General features: G+C 44.2%; 1 protein-coding gene across 1 annotated transcript in view; it reads right to left on the bottom strand.

The window, feature by feature from the left end:
- The window catches only part of LOC8042831 (boophilin-H2), a 43,121-nt gene that overhangs the window by 21,732 nt on the left and 2,284 nt on the right, over positions 1-19,105 (bottom strand). Inside the window, exons 2-3 of the mRNA XM_029985821.2 lie at positions 7,924-7,968; positions 6,721-6,909 (exon numbers count right to left, since the gene is read on the bottom strand). Coding sequence (XP_029841681.2) covers positions 6,721-6,909; positions 7,924-7,968 — 234 coding nt within the window. The remainder of the gene's footprint in view (positions 1-6,720; positions 6,910-7,923; positions 7,969-19,105) is intronic.

The raw sequence follows: 19,105 nt of genomic DNA on the forward strand, positions 1-19,105 counted from the left end.
ATTTACCTTGAGCGGTTCTATTTTCCGGGAATGCACGCTTAGTAACCGGAGAAAAAAAGTGCTCATAGTTTTCTGACGAGCAGACACGAGGCACTCGTGAGACAACGAGTGAGAAATATCGCCGCCCACAAGAAAACGGCGGCGAAGCCCAAGGAGCAGCAAAGGACTCTTATTTTCGTTTGTTTGTAAAACCTCTTCGATAACTATTGGGCAAAAAAAGTGGCGTGACATTTTTGGTGCAAAGAAGCAGCGAATTTGACAGCTTGACGAATATCAAGTTTTCTTTCTCTCTCACTCGCGAGGTTTGTCTCGCTATAAAGTTGAAAAAAAATAAAAGCAGTATAAATGTTGAAATGACGATCATATGAAGACGACACAGCAACTAAACTGTCAGGCGCCAAAAATGTGGTGTAGTGATGGGCAGAAAGATAGGTCCCTCGTTCGCCAACGTTTTTGTCGACAAGGGCTAGCACTCGTTTTTTTAATTCCTTTCCACACCCGCCTCAGCAATTCTACGGTCGTGTTATTGAAGACATTTTTGGTTTTGGCCTCCTTCCCATAGATGACCGTTTCATTAATTCACTCTGTAACGCCCACGCCTCCCTCAAGTTTACCTCACTCATATCGAAACCCTCTGTCAACTTTCTAGACTTAAAAATAACTAGTGACGCACAGAAGTTCTACACCTCTGTGCATTGTAAACCCACTGACAACCATATCTACCTTCTATACTCCTCGAGCCATCTTAGATCCCAAATCAACTCTATTTTCTTCTCACAATTTCTCTGCCTCCATGGGATTTGCAGTGACGATATTGATTTGCGTCACTAGCTTAAGACAATGACTACCTTCTTCATAGAACGTGGTTACACACTCGGCTTTCTGCGCAATGCCAGCAGGCACGTTTCTAACATTTCGCGGTACGGCGCTCTATTTCCCCAATCATGATCTAAACCTTCGTGCAACCCCCTCATCTTCACTTTCCATCCTTCCAGATATAGGCTCGGCAAACTAATCGTAGACGCCACTTCCCACCTCGTATACTCCAAACTTATTTCTAAAGCACCCGTGCTAACTTACCGTCGACAGCCCAAATTACGATCCCTTCTAGTACGCACCAACCGTTCCATAAAACCTCAGACTTTAATCTCCAGTACTACGCCGTGCGGCGCCCCAAAATGGCTTACGTGCAAACACACCGGCCCTCCTCCTAACCTGCTAATGAAAATTCCTGACAATCACATCTGTAAATCTTCTAATCTGATATACATACTTTTGTGCACACTCTGTCCAACCTTATTATATAACAGTGAAACTGACCGCCGACTCCACGAACGCCTCAGAGAACACCGCGGAGTTGTCAGACTAAAAAGAGCGGGCCAACTTAAACATGACCTCTCCACACATGTATCTAAACACTTCTCCTCCACGAATCATCCTGAACTCAATATGCGAGTATGTGTCGTCAAATCAGGCTTCCATACACCCACCTCACGGAAAAAAGAAGAAAACAGAATCATTTATAACATAAAGACGGAATTCCCTTCCGGTTTAAAAAATAAAATTTCTTTCGGCTATTAGACATTCCCCTTCTCCCGCTCCTCTCTCTCTCCTTTTATTTATAATTTGGGTGGTCACGAGGGGGCCATAAGCTTTCACCCCACCCTCATTCCTCAACTTGTTAACTTTAGACCTTTTGCACAATCCTTGGCAACTTTTTCTCCTCTCTCTCACTCCATGGCATCGCATCTGTCACGTGTTACCTCCGCCTTTTGTATATACGTTGTATATAGTATACTCTGAGCAGTCATCTCCAATTTCGGTGTACATGAAGAAGACCTTTTGGTCGAAACACCGTTCCCTTTTTTTCTTTGGCACTTCTCTTTCCCTTCATAACCCTTCCATGCTCTATTTAACCTTACGATGAACTTTAGCATATCGCGTGTCTACGCTCCCGGCGCGTCTCTAAAACCGTCCTTGAAAAGCTATTGAAAAAATAAAATTAACAGTCTGGTAGCAACACGCGTGTCAAAAAGTAAATTCTATGCGAAAAAATATGTTTAGGACAATTTTAACGGCGCGAGATTTATTTTAAAAGTTGAGCGCAAAATTCATTACGTCATGGAATCATCATACGCTCTTTCCATCTCAACGAGATGGTCATACGCTCTCTCCACTCCAACGTGATGGCCAGGCCGATCCACCACTCCTTTACGCGCCCGAAATACCGAGAGAAAAACAAGGCGAAAGGAGGTGAGTACTGACTAAGTCGGGTCTCGCGCCATAAATATTGCTCTAAAAAATTGTTTCGGGTGAGATTAATTTCTTGACATGCGTGTCTCAAACAGACTGTTTACAAAACATTCTTTTCAGGGTTCTTCAACAGAAGTCATTGGTATGGCTTCACTGACTCCTAGCGTCTTCTGGGGTAGATCATAAGGTGAAACGGAGTCTTAACTTTACGACGCTTTAAAAACAAAAGGTGAAATAAAATTGACCGGCACACTGCATTAGTACTCTTCACTCTGCTCCACACACTTTTGTTGTTATTGTTCTTATTTTTTCGTTTGTACTTTCAAACCTTTGCTTCTCGTCATCGCCGGTGGAACACCGCCTGAGTTCTGCGCTTGTTCTTTGGTGTTTTATATATTCTCTGCTCTTCGAGGGGTACAAGGTCTTAAAGCGGAGCCGCTACAGCTGCGGTGATCAGATCTGTAGAGCTCGTCTACGAATTCTCGAGGAAGCAAAGTGTCAAATAATATTCAAAAGCTCCCCCGCCCCCCTGACCGCATGGAAATACAGGGTCGAGATATCGGGGGAGAGGGGGGGGGGGCTGAAGCTTCATCAGCACCAACCCCCCCCCCCCCCCCCGCCCCGCGCTGCAATAGACTGGCGGAAAAGGGTGTACAATAAAATGAATACTCTAGAACACTTCTACAGCTAATGAGTATCTCTGGCTGCGGTTGCTCGGTTGCACGTCGACGCCACTGGACGACGGCCGTTTTCCCAGCGAGCATCTAATAAGACGCCAAATGAGGTCCCTGCACCCCCCTCCCCTCCCCCCCCCCCCCTTCCCACCAGACTCCTCGCTGACAGTTTCAACGCTAGCCAAGAAAGGCAGACCGAAAAGTCACAAGGGAAGTCTCCTCAGGCACCAATGGAAGGTAAGGGAGATAGGTCGATGGGATACTAAAAATAAAGTGTTTCCAAACGTGGCATCGTCCACTTCGTTGCTCATCATCACGGAAGACGGGCGAAAGTTTTGACCGAACAGTGGGCGCGTTCTCCCGACGAACGAAGACTTTGTGCGTGCCGAAATCTTGGAGGAATACGTGGATGTATCGTCAACAAGCACCTCGGCTAGAGCTCAAGTTGTGTCCGCTGCAGTGACCCTAAAAGTGCAGCAAAGCGGTGCAGCAAGGCGGTGCAGCAACCATTATGCCACGCGCGTCGCTGAGCTAGCGCGTGTGTGGCCGAATGCATGGTTACAGTGCTTGACTGTCGCACGAACGGTCTAGGTTCGATTCAAGTTAGTGGACTTCATTTTTATTTATTATTTCAACTTGGCGTTCTCGTAAGTTCGACAGCATTATCCTCTGATCGAGTTCCGAATGTTCTACGCCCCGAATTTTTTAGGCTGGATGTTCCAGAGATACACGCGGGTACAAAAGGTACACCGCGTGGCGAGCCGGAGTCAGTCTCGACCCAGCGATCCACCCTGCTGTTACGCTGCAATCGACGTCCGCGACGCTCAAAAGTTTTCTTCTGTTTCCTTTTTATTTTGGGCACAAGTTCGCCCATTAAACGTTTAGTTTGTTTCAGTTTTCGTCGCTTCATTAACATTTGGTGGTGACATTTTGATGGAGGTGCGGAGTAGTTGCATTCTATGCCTGTGAACCGTACCCCTCCGAAAACACGCCGGCCCAGTGACGTGCTCAGCCCTGGGAGGCTACCCTTCGCAGAAGACTAGACCAAGGCCCGGTCAAGACGCCGCAACCAAGACCTACCCCCGGAACTGGGACGCCTGCCATAGAAATCAAAGAAGACTGCGACGATGACCACTCCACCCGTCGTCGGTCGAGGTCGTCTGAGACGAGGTTCGGCGAGCGTTCCTACCGGATGCTCCTCTCACCGTGGCCGCACCCGAAGCACCGACGCTGACCTACGACGCCATGGCCCGACGACCGCCTCAAGCTAACTTCCAGGTCACGGCACCACCCCGACGAGACCCTCCGATGCCGCAGTATCCTCGACGCCAAGAAGGACAAATTCAGTACGTCCGCCCGGAGCAACCCTCGCCGAGGAAGACCGACGTGTGGAGGACGGCCGATCGACGCCCGTTGTGCGACCACTGCGGGGAAACCGACCACATCTACCGCCGTTGCCCCTACCGGCAAATGGGGCTGCGCGGCTTCCACCCGGACGACCCACGCCCACGCTACAGTGAGCGACCACAAGAGATAGAAGAGCACCTTCGACGACCTCAGTCACCACCGTCTACACCTAGCCGTGGTTCTCGGTCGCCCTCACCACGACGCCCGGTTTCGCCAATGCACCGACCCCGTCGTGAGAGCCTGTCGCCATTTTCCCACCGGGATAACTACACGCGGCAACTCCTGGAGGTGACGTTGCTTTGGACCGATGACGTAAAGAGCCTCCACAAACGCCGGAGCACTTCCACTCTTACCACGTCACGCCTCGCAACGACAGTCCGGCAACGATGCCCAACAACTTAAGCATTGTTATCGACGGCCACGACGTATCGGCACTCGTTGACACCGAAGAAGACTACTCAGTCTTGAGTGGGAGGCTCTCTCGCCGCCTTCGAGAAGTCGCGACGCCGTGTGATGAACCGCAGTTACGAACCGCTGGAGGACACCTCATCACGCCTATCGGAAGGTTCACTGCTCACGACCAAATTCACGGCGAGACGTGTCCTGTGAAATTTGTTGTTCTACAAGTCTTTTCCAGAGACGCCATTCTCTGCATGGACTTTCTTTGTGAATACGGCGCCGTCATCAACCTTGGAGAAAACAGACTGACGCTGCGTACACCTGTTCCGTTTTCAGAGAAACTCCTGAAGCGCTACTTTTGACCCTACAAAGTGCTTCGTCTAATCGGGATCTGAACTATGAGGCGTAGCCCGACGGAGCACGGACTTCATCACGCCGCCCTCCACGACCGGAAGTCATCCACGTCATACGCCTCAAGCCGTACTACGATCGAAAGGACTGTGAATTGAGTTTTCTAACACGCTAGATAGGATTCTGTTGTACAAGTCTACGTAGTTTGCCATTGGTTTTGTATGTTGGCTGTTTTGTTTCCCAGCACGTCGCATCGAGACGATGCGCTTTTAAAGGGGGGAGTAATACCACGCGCTTCGCTGAGCGAGCACGTGCGTGGCCAAATGGTTACAGTGCTTGATTGTCGCGCGAACGGTCTAGGTTCGATTCCAGCTAGCGGTCTGCATTTTTATTTATTATTTGGCGTTCTCGTAAGTTCAAGAACATCCTCGTCTGATTGTTCTCCGAATGTTCTACGCACCGAATGTTCTAGGCTGAATGTTCCAGAGGCACACGCGGGTACAAAAGGTACTCCGCGTGGCGAGCAGGAGTCAGTCTAGCCCCAGCGATCGATCCTGCTGTTACGCCGCTATCGACTCCCGCGACGCTTAATTGCTTTCTTCGGTTTCCTTTTTGTTTTGGGCACAAGTTCACCCCATTAAACATTTAGTTTCTTTCAGTTTTCGTCGTTTCATTAACATTCGTTCGTGACAATATCCCCTGCAGTGACTCCAGCGGAAACCTCAAGAGCTCCTGCAGATCTCACCGCGGAAGTGCCTCCAGGAGTGGCCGGTAGTACCCGGACGTCAACCCTAACTCTACATTCTCCCAACGGCTGCACTATAACGAAAAAATCCAGCATCATGCCTAAGAAGAATTCCGAATACTTCGTGTTTGTATGTATTTCGAGCTCCAAGAAATTGAGATGTACCAGTTGTTGTGCTCGCAAACTGGGGTGATGTCAGCGGCCTCCCTGCTTGCATTTATAGCGTCCCTGCATGAACAGATCCCTTCGTTCCTGCACGCTGGCCATGTTCCATCCTCGCTTGTTACAATACTGGGATAATTGTATGTGGCGTGTGCCAAAACCCCTAGGACAATATTGTATTTGGTGCTGAATAAAAATTTACCCGATCGTACTTCGCTAACCTAAGAAGTTCATTCTTAGGCTAAAAGAGTTCTTATTGCATTTTTTAAACAGCTGGAAATGCTAGTTATGCAATATTTGAACTTCCAAGATACGTGCTTGAAACCACGGTCGGATAAATAAATACACTTCATACACATTTTCTTTCAAATTATTTTTGAAATATTTTAAATTCAAATTTAACAACTTTTTATTTACGACGAAAAATTCGATGCAAAAATTAAAAGGTTAACGAGAGAAACCAAGATAAGAAATCATTCGCGCACCTTTTTTGAAGCACTGTGGATTCAGGTCAGAACACAATTTAAGAAAAAAATATCTGAATTATTTGCTACGCTTCGTGTGGTTCTTACATCCAACCAAATTTTGAGATCGTTTAGTTCTTATAAAGGTACTCCTACACAAACAAAACGTTCACCTGGCAGTAGCAGATCCTACTTCTTTTTAAAAGATACTGGAAACACAACACTTGCGAAGCTAAAGCAAATCCAGATTTTACAAACAACTTACTGTTGCAAGAGGAATTGCACTTCTCCAGGGTTGGATAGTGATTTTCACCTCCTCCGCAGTCGCTTCCATTCTTTAGTTCACACATACCCGTATTTCGATTGTATGAGGCATGCGTTCCGTCTTCTGGACATGTTACGTTGTCAGGATCTAGACAGAATACCCAGGGTTCGTCCTCGTAATATTTAATTTCTGTGGAACAAATATTAAAATCGCTGTTAGGTGAAACAATAATCCCAATCATGAAATGGGGCATAACACGTTTTATCGAAAAGGTGTAATCAATGCTCAGGATCTGAATATATTAGTTTATGCTTATTAGCTTCCAATGTGAAAAATGGGCGATGAAATTATATTTGTGTAAATTTATAAATTAAGGAACCAATGTGTAAGAAATAATATTTTTACGAAACGAATTCAAGACCTATAAAATAGTTTTGGAATCGTAGATTAAAAGTTATAGGTGTAATTAGATTCAGTTCTGAAGGCCCGTTGTTCATTCTTTTGGAAGATATTTTTTCCTTCACATTCATCTACATAGAGTTTTGCTACGACTATTGAAGAGCACATAATGAGTAGTGTTAATTACAGTACATTGAAGGGCTTAATGTTGATACATTTTATTTACACGTTTTTTTTTTCATATTGTCACAAATGACAATTGATGAGGCGACAAATGGAGAAACAGAAGCTAAACGCTTAATGTGGAGAACGTCTGCCAAGAAAACAAAAAAAAATAATAGAATAACACAGGGTAACAGGAGAGTGTCGCTGAAGTTGAGTGTTGGCGTGAACGCAGAGTAAAGCGTTGGCGAAAGACTATGAGATTTTAGAATAACGTTCACAATTCTGACGGACACTAGAGCTAAAGATAGCGCTTGCGTTAGAGCACGCTACGTAAGGAAGTTTTAGAATAGCGCTTCTCCGCCGCGACGCAAAACTCCAACCATCTCGCGCTTGCATCACCACCAAGGCACAGACATTTGCAACACCAATAACATGTGAACATCACGGGGGGTATCTAAATAAAGTAAAATTGGAATGACTCGCAACCTTGACCGTGACTCGGATTAATACGCTCACATTTTAGGCTCGAGTTATATTTCGATTTTTTTTTTATATAGTTCAAATGCAACCGTTTTAGATGCAAGTGTACTCGCTGAGAGTCGGAAGCATAAATAACAGACTAATTTATGTTTCACTCACCGTCACTTGAACTTGGTGCAACCAATCCAGCTGAACAATAAAGACCTGCAATTTGAGATGAATAAGTGAAGAGCATACATATTCCAGAGAAGCTAATTATTGCATAATGTATGTATCTTATTATATTTCAGGAGCACAGTAGTATACCTGACGTAGACGTATTGCTTCACCATGTTACCCTAGACAAAACGTATACCACGCAAAATATGCACTGCTTGAAATTTAAAGCAAAGGCTCGATTCTTAATTATCTGAATGTTATTTTTTGAAACACACAAATACTACCTTTAGCCAGACTTTTACTGACTGCCGATATGTCTGAAAATTAAGGTATATAAATAATTGTTGGCCATGTTTGCTGTATTCTCGCGAAAAAAAATAAACAAGCCGCTTATAAGGTTGTTTCTCTGCCGCCTATAAAGATATGCTCGCTTCGTCGCAACGTGCCTGGTAAATAAAATGTCAGAAAAATCGCAAAAAAAAAATTTTCTTTACCCTGATATACGTCCTATGATAAAAATGTCTCAGTCTCAAGCTTTATGAAACCAACATAACCGAGGGCTCAAAAAGGAATCCCTTAGGGTTAATAAGGTTGCCTTTAGGATCGGAGCGTGGAGAAACAAACATTTTTTTGTTTAAAAGGAGTGCGAGAGTTATTTATATAAAACTAACCGCTGGAGGGCCACGTGACAAGGAACAACATATTAACTGTTGATGCAATCAATTTTCTACTGAATACGTTTCATTTCTCGAAAAATTAAATAAGAAAAACGAGATTAAAACTGCGAGCAATGTTCATGCGTCCTAAGTTCGAGACTTGTACGTAACGGGTTTTAAGTAATGGATTGCTTGTAATCAATTACATTTTACTTTAATTTTGTAACGCTTCATTTATTTTTAACGAGAAAAGAGTCAAAGTACAGGCTAGCTGGTGGAAGTCAACCATTTCGTCGTTTACCCTGAGACTGGGGTTTTTTTTGAAGAGCAAAAGCAACAGAAAAAACAGACAGGTCTCAAACTCAGCTACAAGTTTATTTCAACAACTTCCTGTGACCAGTTTTGAGGAGGATGTTGTTGTGGGCTGTTGTCCTGTTTATTGTGAGGACACAAAAGAGTTGCTTGAAGTTTTTGTGAAGCATATCTTCTGCTAGAACCTTTTCACTTGGAAGCGTTGGGACTGTCCGCTTCTTTTGTGATAGAGTGGGGTGACGACGAGAACGAACTATATAAGAGGAAGTTGAAATAAACTTGTAGTTGAGTTTGAGACCTGTCTGTATTTTCTGTTACTTTTGCTCTTCAAAAAAAACCCCAGTCTCAGGGTAAACGACGAAATGTTTCATTTATTTTCCTTAAGGAGAAACCACCCTAGGAGTTCAATTACTTTTTTGCTGTAATCGATTACAAAATTACCCATTACAATATTCCTCTTTTTTTCCTTTTTTTTGGGGGGGGCTATAGTTGTGTTTGAGTAGCTGAGCTCTAGGCAAAAACAGTCAATGTTTTTTTGTGTTTTCTTTTTTTTCTTTTTCGATACAATTAAGCGCAGGTCCTCGAGAATCAGTAGGCCACTTCACTATGCTTCGTTCCCTCAGTGCATTTTTTCTCGTACACCGGAGGCTGCGTTTGGGTATGATAAATGACCTTATTCAGGCTCTTGTGAGTAATGCAGATAAACAACGTTACTTTTACTATTCTTTTTTCACAAGAGCATTGGGTGTAATTGCGCCACTCACTCAGCTTTAGACAAAACGGTCAAGGCTTTTTTTTCTTTTTTTTTTTTTGGTTGGGAAGGGGGGGGGATCCAGTGCAAGACTTTAAGGATTAGTAAGCTGTTGACTGTTGAGTCCCGTTCTCACACTCGCAAGTGAGTAGGACCGACCGAGACAAGACCGGTATTTAAGCCTCTCACGACTGCGTTGGACCAGATCCGCTGCTGCGGGGCCGGTCCTAATCCGTAGCAAGAGGTTTAAAAACCGGTCTTGTCTCAGCCGGTCCTTGTCGGTCGCAAGAGCGCAAGAGCGCAAGAGTGTGAACGGGCCTTTACAGTACTTCAAAAATTTTTTTTCTACACCACGGACTATTTCTTTGGCTTTTCGCTGCCCGGAGCGTCTTCTTCAAACACCAACAGCAATGAAGCACGTCGTGTCTGTACGACTCGGAGACATGTGTCGAGTCGAAGCTTCGCGCAATGAGAATGGCGCACAAAGTGTTCGTACGGTATAACACCGCACTTCCTTCTAGTGCGTCTGTGGAGAGAGTCTTCAAAGTTGCGGCTGACGTCTTCACGAAGAAACAAGGGAAAATTACCGACGCAAACTTCGAGGGACAACTGCTGCTGAAACTTAACAAGGTGCAGAGGACAAGCAAACGATGAGTATATAAATGCGGGATACCTATTTAAAATAGGTGTATATGTGCCATTGTAATAAAGAAAAGTTTGTGAAAAGTAACGAGGGAAGTAGTCGATTACTTTAGAGTCATTTTTGCCATTGCAGTTTTGAGGCTGTAATTGTAATTGCAATCGGTTACTATTTAGAAGGAGGTAATTGTAATTGCTATCGGTTTCTATTTTTCAGTAACGTGTACAAGTATGGTCCTGACGCCCGCTTCAGACGGGGCAACTTTTCTAGCAACTTTGAGGTTGCTGGCGAGTTGTTCTCTAGCTTTCCCTAGATCGGCACGCATCGCTGAGATCGGGTCCGGCTCGAAACAAGCGAGCAACTCGGAGCAGTTCGAAGACGTTTGAGGCGGCAGCAGGCCAATCGGAAACACCATATTTTCACCTGATTCCCCGTGTCGGTGATGATGACAACTAAAAACTTGGTTCTGGTTTGAAATTGGTCGTTTTTGGAAATAAACCGTTTCAGAAGGATGCATTAGTATTCTCATCGACATTTAAATGAATAAAAACTCGTTTATAGCGCGTAAATATGCCCCTAAATACTGTAAGAAAAATAATATTTAATAATTTTGATGGCAAGCTGCAGCTATTGGTAGCCGCGCGTGAACGCGGGCGGTCCGTGTTGCTGGTGTTGTGACGTCAAGTTGTTGGGCGAAATCGGCCCGTCTGAAACGGGCCTAACCGGGCGTTGCCCACGAAGCATCTGGTCTTTCCTCTCCTTGTTGAGTTGTTTAGTGTACATTGTACACTCACGGAAGTCTGCCCGTCAGGCCCGCGGCTGCCCCCCCCCCCCCCCCTTTTCTGAGCTGGTGTCGGGTATCCCCGGTGCGTGCCTGCCTCCTCCGGAGACAGTGTTGCGCGAAAGGCGGTTTCGTCGCTACAAGCCACCATGGAACTACACTCTAAACAAAAGGGTGTCACCGCGCACGCTTTTGTCCCATATAATGCACGCTAAAACTTCAGTTCCATGTACAGCGCACTATAGTCGAACAGGTGGTCCGAAATGTTAGGAGGGGCTTCCTAACGGTGCGATATAACTTATTAAGGCCCGCTTCAGACGGGGCAACTTTTCCAGCAATTTCGGGGTTGCCTGGCGGGTTGTTCCCTAGCTTTCTCTAGATCGACACGAAGTGCTGAGATCGAGTCCGGCCCTCTCGAAACGGACAAGCAACTCGAACAACTCGGAGACGTTTAAAGCGGCAGCAGCCAATCAGGGACGCAATATTTTCACGTGACACCCCTGTGGTGGTGATGGTAACAGCTAAGGACTTAGTTCTGGTTTGAAAAGGGTCGCTTTTGGAAATAAACCTTTTAAGAAAGATGAGTTAGTATTCTCAACGCCATTCAAAGATATAAAAACACGTTTTTAGCGCGTAGCTGTGCGTCTGGATAGTGCAAGAAAAATAAAGTTTTATGGTGATGATGGCAAGTCGTAGCAATTCGGTTGCTGCGTGTGAACGCGGGCGGCCCGTGTTGCTCGTGTTGCGACGTCAAGTTGCTGGATGAAGTTGTCCCGTCTGAAGCGGGCCTAAATGGCTAAAATACGTATCAAACACCACGGAAGGAAACAGTCAGGTCTTGCACCAGGGCTAAGAAAACCCCGATAATTTTTTTGTAGTCCGTAAAACGTACATTAGCATATTTTAATAAGTTTTAACACACGGCTATCAAGCCTCTCGCGAAAATTACTACCGTCAGATCGACGTCAGTGCGCTGTACGTCGAAATGAAGTTTTTGGGTGTCTTATAAGGAGCAAAGGGTGTATTAATACACACTTTTTTATTTCTGAAAGTGTACGTAAAGCGCATCAACGTGTAATTCAAGCTAGAAAGTTCAGCACGCTTATTATTCCTTACTCAAAGATATCGGTTTATACTTCCATCAGCCCACCAAGAAGGCTGATCTAGCAAACCCTAAGAGTGATGACTAACGATCCGTCCGGATTGATTGAAAAGACGTAAGAAAAAGTTCTTAGAATCAAAAAGCAGACGGGGTTTAATCAAAAACAAAAAAAAAAAAACAGAAACTCAAGAATAACGGATTTTACATATTTATCTGAACATAAGTATGAATTAAACACTTTTTCAGTTTAGAAACATGCCTAATTCTTAGTTTAGGATATAGATAGGATGAACATAAAATTACTCATCTCGAACTATCTAGATTGAAGTTTCCTAAAAGTCATTCCCTGACCAGTTAGCACGCACATTACAATCGAAAAGCAAGGAATCCTTAAAAGCGGCTTGGTTATTAAAAAAAAAAAAAAACTTAAGCATATTAATGTCTATTAACTTTAGGTTCACTAGAAAATGCGGCCGTTTGAATGGGAGTCACGTTGCCTCCCTCCCCAACACAACTTTCTATAGGCGCCACAAATGGTGCTATGTTTAAAAGGAGGACGGATGTCGTCCTTGTAGGAAGTGGTTTCTAGTCCACCTTTGAACTCTTTCTTGAAAATATAGAGACCCATCCTAATGTCGCAGGCTTTACTGAATGGTTCGTTTCTTATATAAAACGTACAAAAACAATTTTACCTATTGATAACATCCATAAAACATGTTTTTTTATGAAAAATTTTCCCGGACGAAAACCCAGTGGCTTGCTTCTTGGCTATCAATCACCACTTGCATCTCAGCTATTGGTTAGAGGTTGATGCAAGTAAATATCATATGGGTATGGTTTATATATATATATATATATATATATATATATATATATATATATATATATATATATATATATATATATATATATATATATATATATATATATATATATAAACGAATATGTGCGGATGAATGAACCGTACTTAATCCAATGAATTAAAGAATCCAAGTTTTTCAGGAAACCGCCGAAAGCCAAAAATTGGCGGAGCCAGTTTTTGGCTTTCGGCGGGTTCCTGAAAAACTTGGATTCTTTAATTCATTGGATTAAGTACGGTTCATTCATCTGCACATATTCGTTTATATCCCCCTCGGAGACCACGTACGATGACGTGAAGTGCCCGTGTTGTATATATATATATATATATATATATATCTTGTTGTTTTTTTTTTGTCCGCTAGTAGCTCGGTGGCGAAGTCCGGATGGCCAACTAAACCAAGCTTTATAAATTGACGGTTAAAACAACAACATACGCAGTAATTATATTTCGTCGTATCTACTATATAAAAATCGCGATTTAAAAAAAATTAACCCTTTCCATAAAACGTATTGCAAAGTTCTACTAATAAAATTTTTTTTTTTTTATATTTTGGGGGCATAAATGGTTTTATTAGTAATTTTAACCAGAGTTAGCGATTTGCTACACGATTGCTTACATGATCACCTATGAATATGCTCCTAGCTTTATGATAAACATCTCCGTGTAGGTTTCAGCAAGATATCACAACGTTACTAAATTAACTGTAATTTTATATAAAAAAGGACCATATAATATAGAACCTAATCTGGAGTACTCATACAGCGCAAAAAAGTAAGTGTAATGTGCGAAGCTTTTAGAAGTCTGAAAGACCTGTATTTTTAAGGAGAACGGATTTACGGGCGAATATCTAATTATTAATTTCACACATTCCGCCCAAAATAATCTTCATTTTTCTTGGAATAGCTTGCCTGTAAATTATTATATAATATTTCCTTTGCCGAAACAACCGGCCCATCAGGTTTAAGTTGTTTTCGCTCGTCAGTTTGTATTTATTATTCAACCCGACGGGTAGGTATATTATGCTTGAATGCTGACTTATGCTGACTTCTTATATGAGTTCTTCATTGCTCTTTATTTTAACATTCTGTGCTGCTGATTATCAAATAATGCTTGGGCGATAGGTGATCAGCTTCTAATGTCGGTTATGCACAGTGTTTTTTTAGTCCGTCCAGAATTTTTCTAAAACAATTCGACTTTATTAGGGTGCTTCAAGCCCTGGGGTAGCGGTGGTGGCCATAGAGGCCAGTAGAAACGGGGTGAAATGGGTTATATAATTCGCTAAATGCTAAATGTCTCAATTTGCTTTTTTTATATTTTTATTTGCGGGCTCATGACATATTTATAAAATAGACGCTCGACTTAAGTGTGGTCCAGCGTGGCCGTGAAAGTTTTATAAATAGGTATTTGAGCGAACTAAGGGGCGATACATGCATCACTTGCATACGCGGCTTTAAACTGCGAAAAGTGAGCGAAGAGCAGAATAATCAACGTCGTTGGCGCTCTTCGCCCATTGGTTTAGGTTTGAGGTCGTATACAAGGAAGATACTTCCACGATACAGCTAGATTATAATAAAGGGTAGCATCCATTATTTAAATACGCCATGCCACTAAAATTAAGATTAAAAAGAGAAATGTTTTATTTTTTATTTAACTTACTAAATATGTAATGTCGCCTAAAAACAGGCCTCAAAGGATCCTAATACAATTTTTTTTTATTGAAAACGTTAAAAAATATATATTTTTACTTATGACGGGATCCATACGTGGCGTTGACTTTTGAAACAAATCCTACATTGTTTTTGACTGAGCCACTTGTGACGCAAGAAAGAAACGTGGATAAAGATTTTATTATTTTATTGTAAATTAAGGCAATATGTAATTCGTTAAAGGGTAACTTACTGCAGTGAGCTAATTTTTGTTTTACGTTTTAGGTTTCGATTATAATGCAGATATGCCTTATATGCTCAGAATAACAAAAACGTTCATGGGTCAAAACACGCAACATCACAGACGCTACCGAAATTTAAATATCGGAGATGTCAACAAATGTTAGATATATATTATTACAATAACATAGGCATGAGCGGTGGTGAAAAGGTTCTGCTGACGCGAAAGAAAACAGAATAAAGTATGAAGGATACTTGAACGTCTGTAATGATTCCTTGACTCCACTTAATTATGGAATGTATCGAGCAAGGAGACCAACAAAATGTATTTTCTTTTAATGTTTTGCAGAAGTACAGTGTGTGGAAGAACCCCACGAGTGTACTGAAAAGTTATTTTCTAGGCCGTATAATTTTAGAATCAAGATTACACGGATTAAGAAGGTACGGCAAGAACCAATTAGGTGCACTCCTTGATTTTGCAGAGCCCTGTGGAAACACCACTGAATAAAACGAAACTACCGGATCGTGTTTCGAAGACTGAAGCACACTGCTATCCCATGAGAAATGCTTTTTATGCGATAAATGCATCTTGATATAATAATATATACATTATATGAAGACGTGGGAGGCGTCAGCGAAATCTGCAATTATGTATGGGGCCACGTGGCCATATTCTTAAAGGACAACTCCGCTTCGTTTTTGATATTTACAAAAACTATGCAGTCCTCTTCAGTATCATATAGGAAGACCAGATGTAAAATATTGCAATCTAATTCTGTCTATATATTTAATGAGCTGGCCAGCAAACTTTAAAATGAGCCAAGTCGTCGAAATCTGACAACTCCAGCGTGCGACTTGAGGCGCAATCATCAGCGCAGTCAATGCCACGGAGTTGAAGCAGCCAACATCGAGCCACTACGTCAGAGGCATGACTGCGCCATTCTCACGTTTTGTTTGTTTTTACTTCTCAGAGCGAAATTCAACAACGACGTCATGAGTTTCTCCTCCCGGTGTTGGCTCAACGGCGTCCACCTGATCACCGTAACACGGATGCGCTAGTTTGCGCTGCCCTGCGGGCTTCTCGGCGCTGAGAGCTGCGAGCAGTCTGTTTTGTCTCGCTACTACTCTGGCTTGAGAAGGACGTTTAGATTACGATACGAGCGCGGGCCGCATCTCCGATGGCTAGCTGCGATCAATGTCGAAAGATCCATAGGCTCGCAATGTTGCGTTGCTGCCTACTCGAATTACCAGTTGACCAGCCCGAAAGTTGTTTTTCACAAGTTTCCACACGATGTCCTAGCTAACTACATTGGCGAAAATTGAGGAGCAGATCAGTGGCGTCACGAGGGTCAGCGGCACCCGAGGCGGTAGCCCCCCGCTCTCGCGTGACCCGCCGCGACGCGCCCCCCCCCCCCGCTCTCGTGGCCCGCCGCAACACCCCCCTGCGCGCTGCCCCGGGGCGGTCCGCCACCCCCCCCCCCCCCTTGTGACGTCACTGGAGCAGACGACACTTGCGCTTTGCTCTACGTTCGCCCGCCGTGCCGTCGCATAGAGGAGACTGTGACGGGTGACGACCCCCGTAAGGGAGGCACATACGCGCTGTGGTTGGCCCAAGCTGAGGTGAGGAGAGACGAGGCGAAAATGATATTTACTGTTTAATAATGATAGGAGTCGGTGCTGGTCCTGCCCGCAGCTCACTGACTGTCGTGGCGTTCTGAAGGGGTGGTGTCCCGGGCTGCCCGTCACTGTGTTGTTGCGTGGGCGAGTTGACTCCGGGGCTCACAGGGTTCAGGGACTTGGAGCGCTGACGCCAGCGGGTGGCCTTGCGATTGAGGCGATCCGGGCTTCACAGGGCTTGGAGGGTTCGGGGCTTGGGCGCTGACGTCAGCTGGCGGCGGCTGTGTTTCACTGGCCGGGCTCAAAGGGTCCTGGCGCTTGAAGCGCTGACGGTAGCGAGTGGCCTTGCGGTTAAGGCGATCCGGGTTTCTCAGGGCTCGAGGGTCTGGGGCGCTAACGCCTGCGGTAGGCCTTTCCGTCGTGCTTCTCTTGTGCGTTGTTTCCCGCGCTCTCTCCAGCGCGCTCCCTGGCACTTTTCTTGGCACGTCTTCCCGCTTGGACTCGCTTCCCCCGACATGTGCCAACTTGTTCCCCATGTCCAGTTTCTCCGCTCCCCCTCGCCTCTTTCGTCTTCTTTCCTTCCCCCTCTCCCCGGGCCGTCACTTTCTGCGCCATCCGAAGCGACCTGCCCGCGTCACGTTTAGCGTACCTTGCTCCCACGAACGTCACAAGACCACGTGGTTCGACGTGACGTGGCCATGACTCTGACGACACGAGAACAATATTGCCTGACGCAACCGAATTTTCGGTTTCGGTATCTGCTAATGTTTAAAGTACAATTACACAAATAATATTCCACATTTCGCGAATCCGAAGACGAAGAACTGTTTTGTAGTGACTTGGGAAATGGGATCGAAAATAACCATAAAAATTTTGGAGTTGAGCGGAGTTGCCCTTTAAATGTGCGGGATACACTTTTAGGTCACTGAATGCACATAGAAATTCTTACGAACACTTTAGCTCGAAAAACACGTTTGCAAAATGTAATCTTTTTTTTTAAGTATATTGTACACAATGCAGAGTTAATGCAAAAGAAGAAAAAAATAGTTTATAGAATCGTTCTGCTGCTATACTTTTGTCCATTTTTCAGGATTGGTCTCAATGTCAAGGTAAGTAAATTAATGCCGCCACTTTCTATTTCTTGCGAGTTGTCGTGCTTCCTAACATTATCAAACATTTGTACTGCTTATTTTCTCAAATGTTTCAATATAGTTATCTAAAATCTCCCCCCAAAAAAAATGTTTTATGTTTTCATCACGCTTGGCAGTGTGTCAGAAACAAGCCCCAGCTAATTTTCTAGACAACATTCTTGTACTACGTTGAAGTAAACATGCACCTGGTTCGTGAAACTTAGAGCCTCCCAGTTTCAATAAAAAATGTACAGTGGAATAACTAAGATGTGTCTCAACTGCGCCGCCTCGGAATATAGACAGTGTCACAAAGATTTCATCGGGTTTCTGACAGACGCCGGGAGATGGAGTTCGTCCGATGAGAGCCACTCAAGGATCCGCTTATATTCGCGCACACGTTTACCCCTACACTTTGCGCGTGACCTTGTACGATGGCCACAGAGTCTGGCGGGTGGTTCTCATTTGGGAGAGTCTGGCGGGTGGTTCTCATTTGAACCCGTTCGCATTTCTACCTTCTCGTTTTTACCTTCTCATTTCAACCCAGCGCAAAACAACTTTCGCGTTTCTCCCTTTCTCATTTAAACCGTTCTCAAAACAAACTTTCGGGTTTGGACCCTTCTCAAAACGACTTTTCTCATTTTAACCTTTCTCATTTAAAATTTTCTCAAAACATACTTTCTGGTTTTGACCACTGTCAGAAAGACTTTTCTCCTTTTAACCTCTCTCATTTCGAACCCAAATTAATCCAGCATCATGATCTCGCAATCTTTCTGCGGTATTTATGGCGAATTCGGGTAATTAATTTCCTTCGAGCCCTTGCCTGTGGCACCGGCGACCAAAAACGCGCCAGCGGCGCATCACGTGACCCTCTCCACCCGAATGCAAAGCACAATGAACTGGCGTTTTTATTTGACTGGGTTGCGAGTGAGCTCTGTTAACTTCTTCTTCGGTCATTCTATGGTACCATGAGCACGCTGCATACGCCAACAACATAAACTACGACTCTTTGAGATGTGTGTAAACAGAAGCGGCTGCACAAAATTTTTCAAAATATTGGCATTACCACAGTCCGTACAGCTGACAGAATATTAAAATATAAAATCAATGAAAGGGCAGATGTATAAATCAGTGTGGTGCTGCCCGCACGCGCGTCAAATTTCAATAAACTTCGTTTGGACTTTCGATTAACTGTTGCCACGAAGGCTTGCCGGCGTCGCTTTCCATATTCTGTTTACTGCTAGTAGAGGGTTTTAGTAGATCGTTCCCATGACTCCGATAACGATACCCGATACTCCGCCACCGCCTCCCTTGTGCATGCATAGTATCGTTATCGGGGGTATCGGAACGATCTACTAAAACTCTCTAGTACCTTTTTTGGAATCCTCAGTCTTCTCATTGCACCCACCCTCCTTGAAATTGTAATGCGTGTTCAAGTTTCAAACTGC

The sequence above is a fragment of the Ixodes scapularis genome, unplaced genomic scaffold (assembly GCF_016920785.2).
Source record: "Ixodes scapularis isolate PalLabHiFi unplaced genomic scaffold, ASM1692078v2 PGA_scaffold2__306_contigs__length_199485367, whole genome shotgun sequence".
In the NCBI taxonomy this organism is placed as follows: Eukaryota; Metazoa; Arthropoda; class Arachnida; order Ixodida; family Ixodidae; genus Ixodes; species Ixodes scapularis.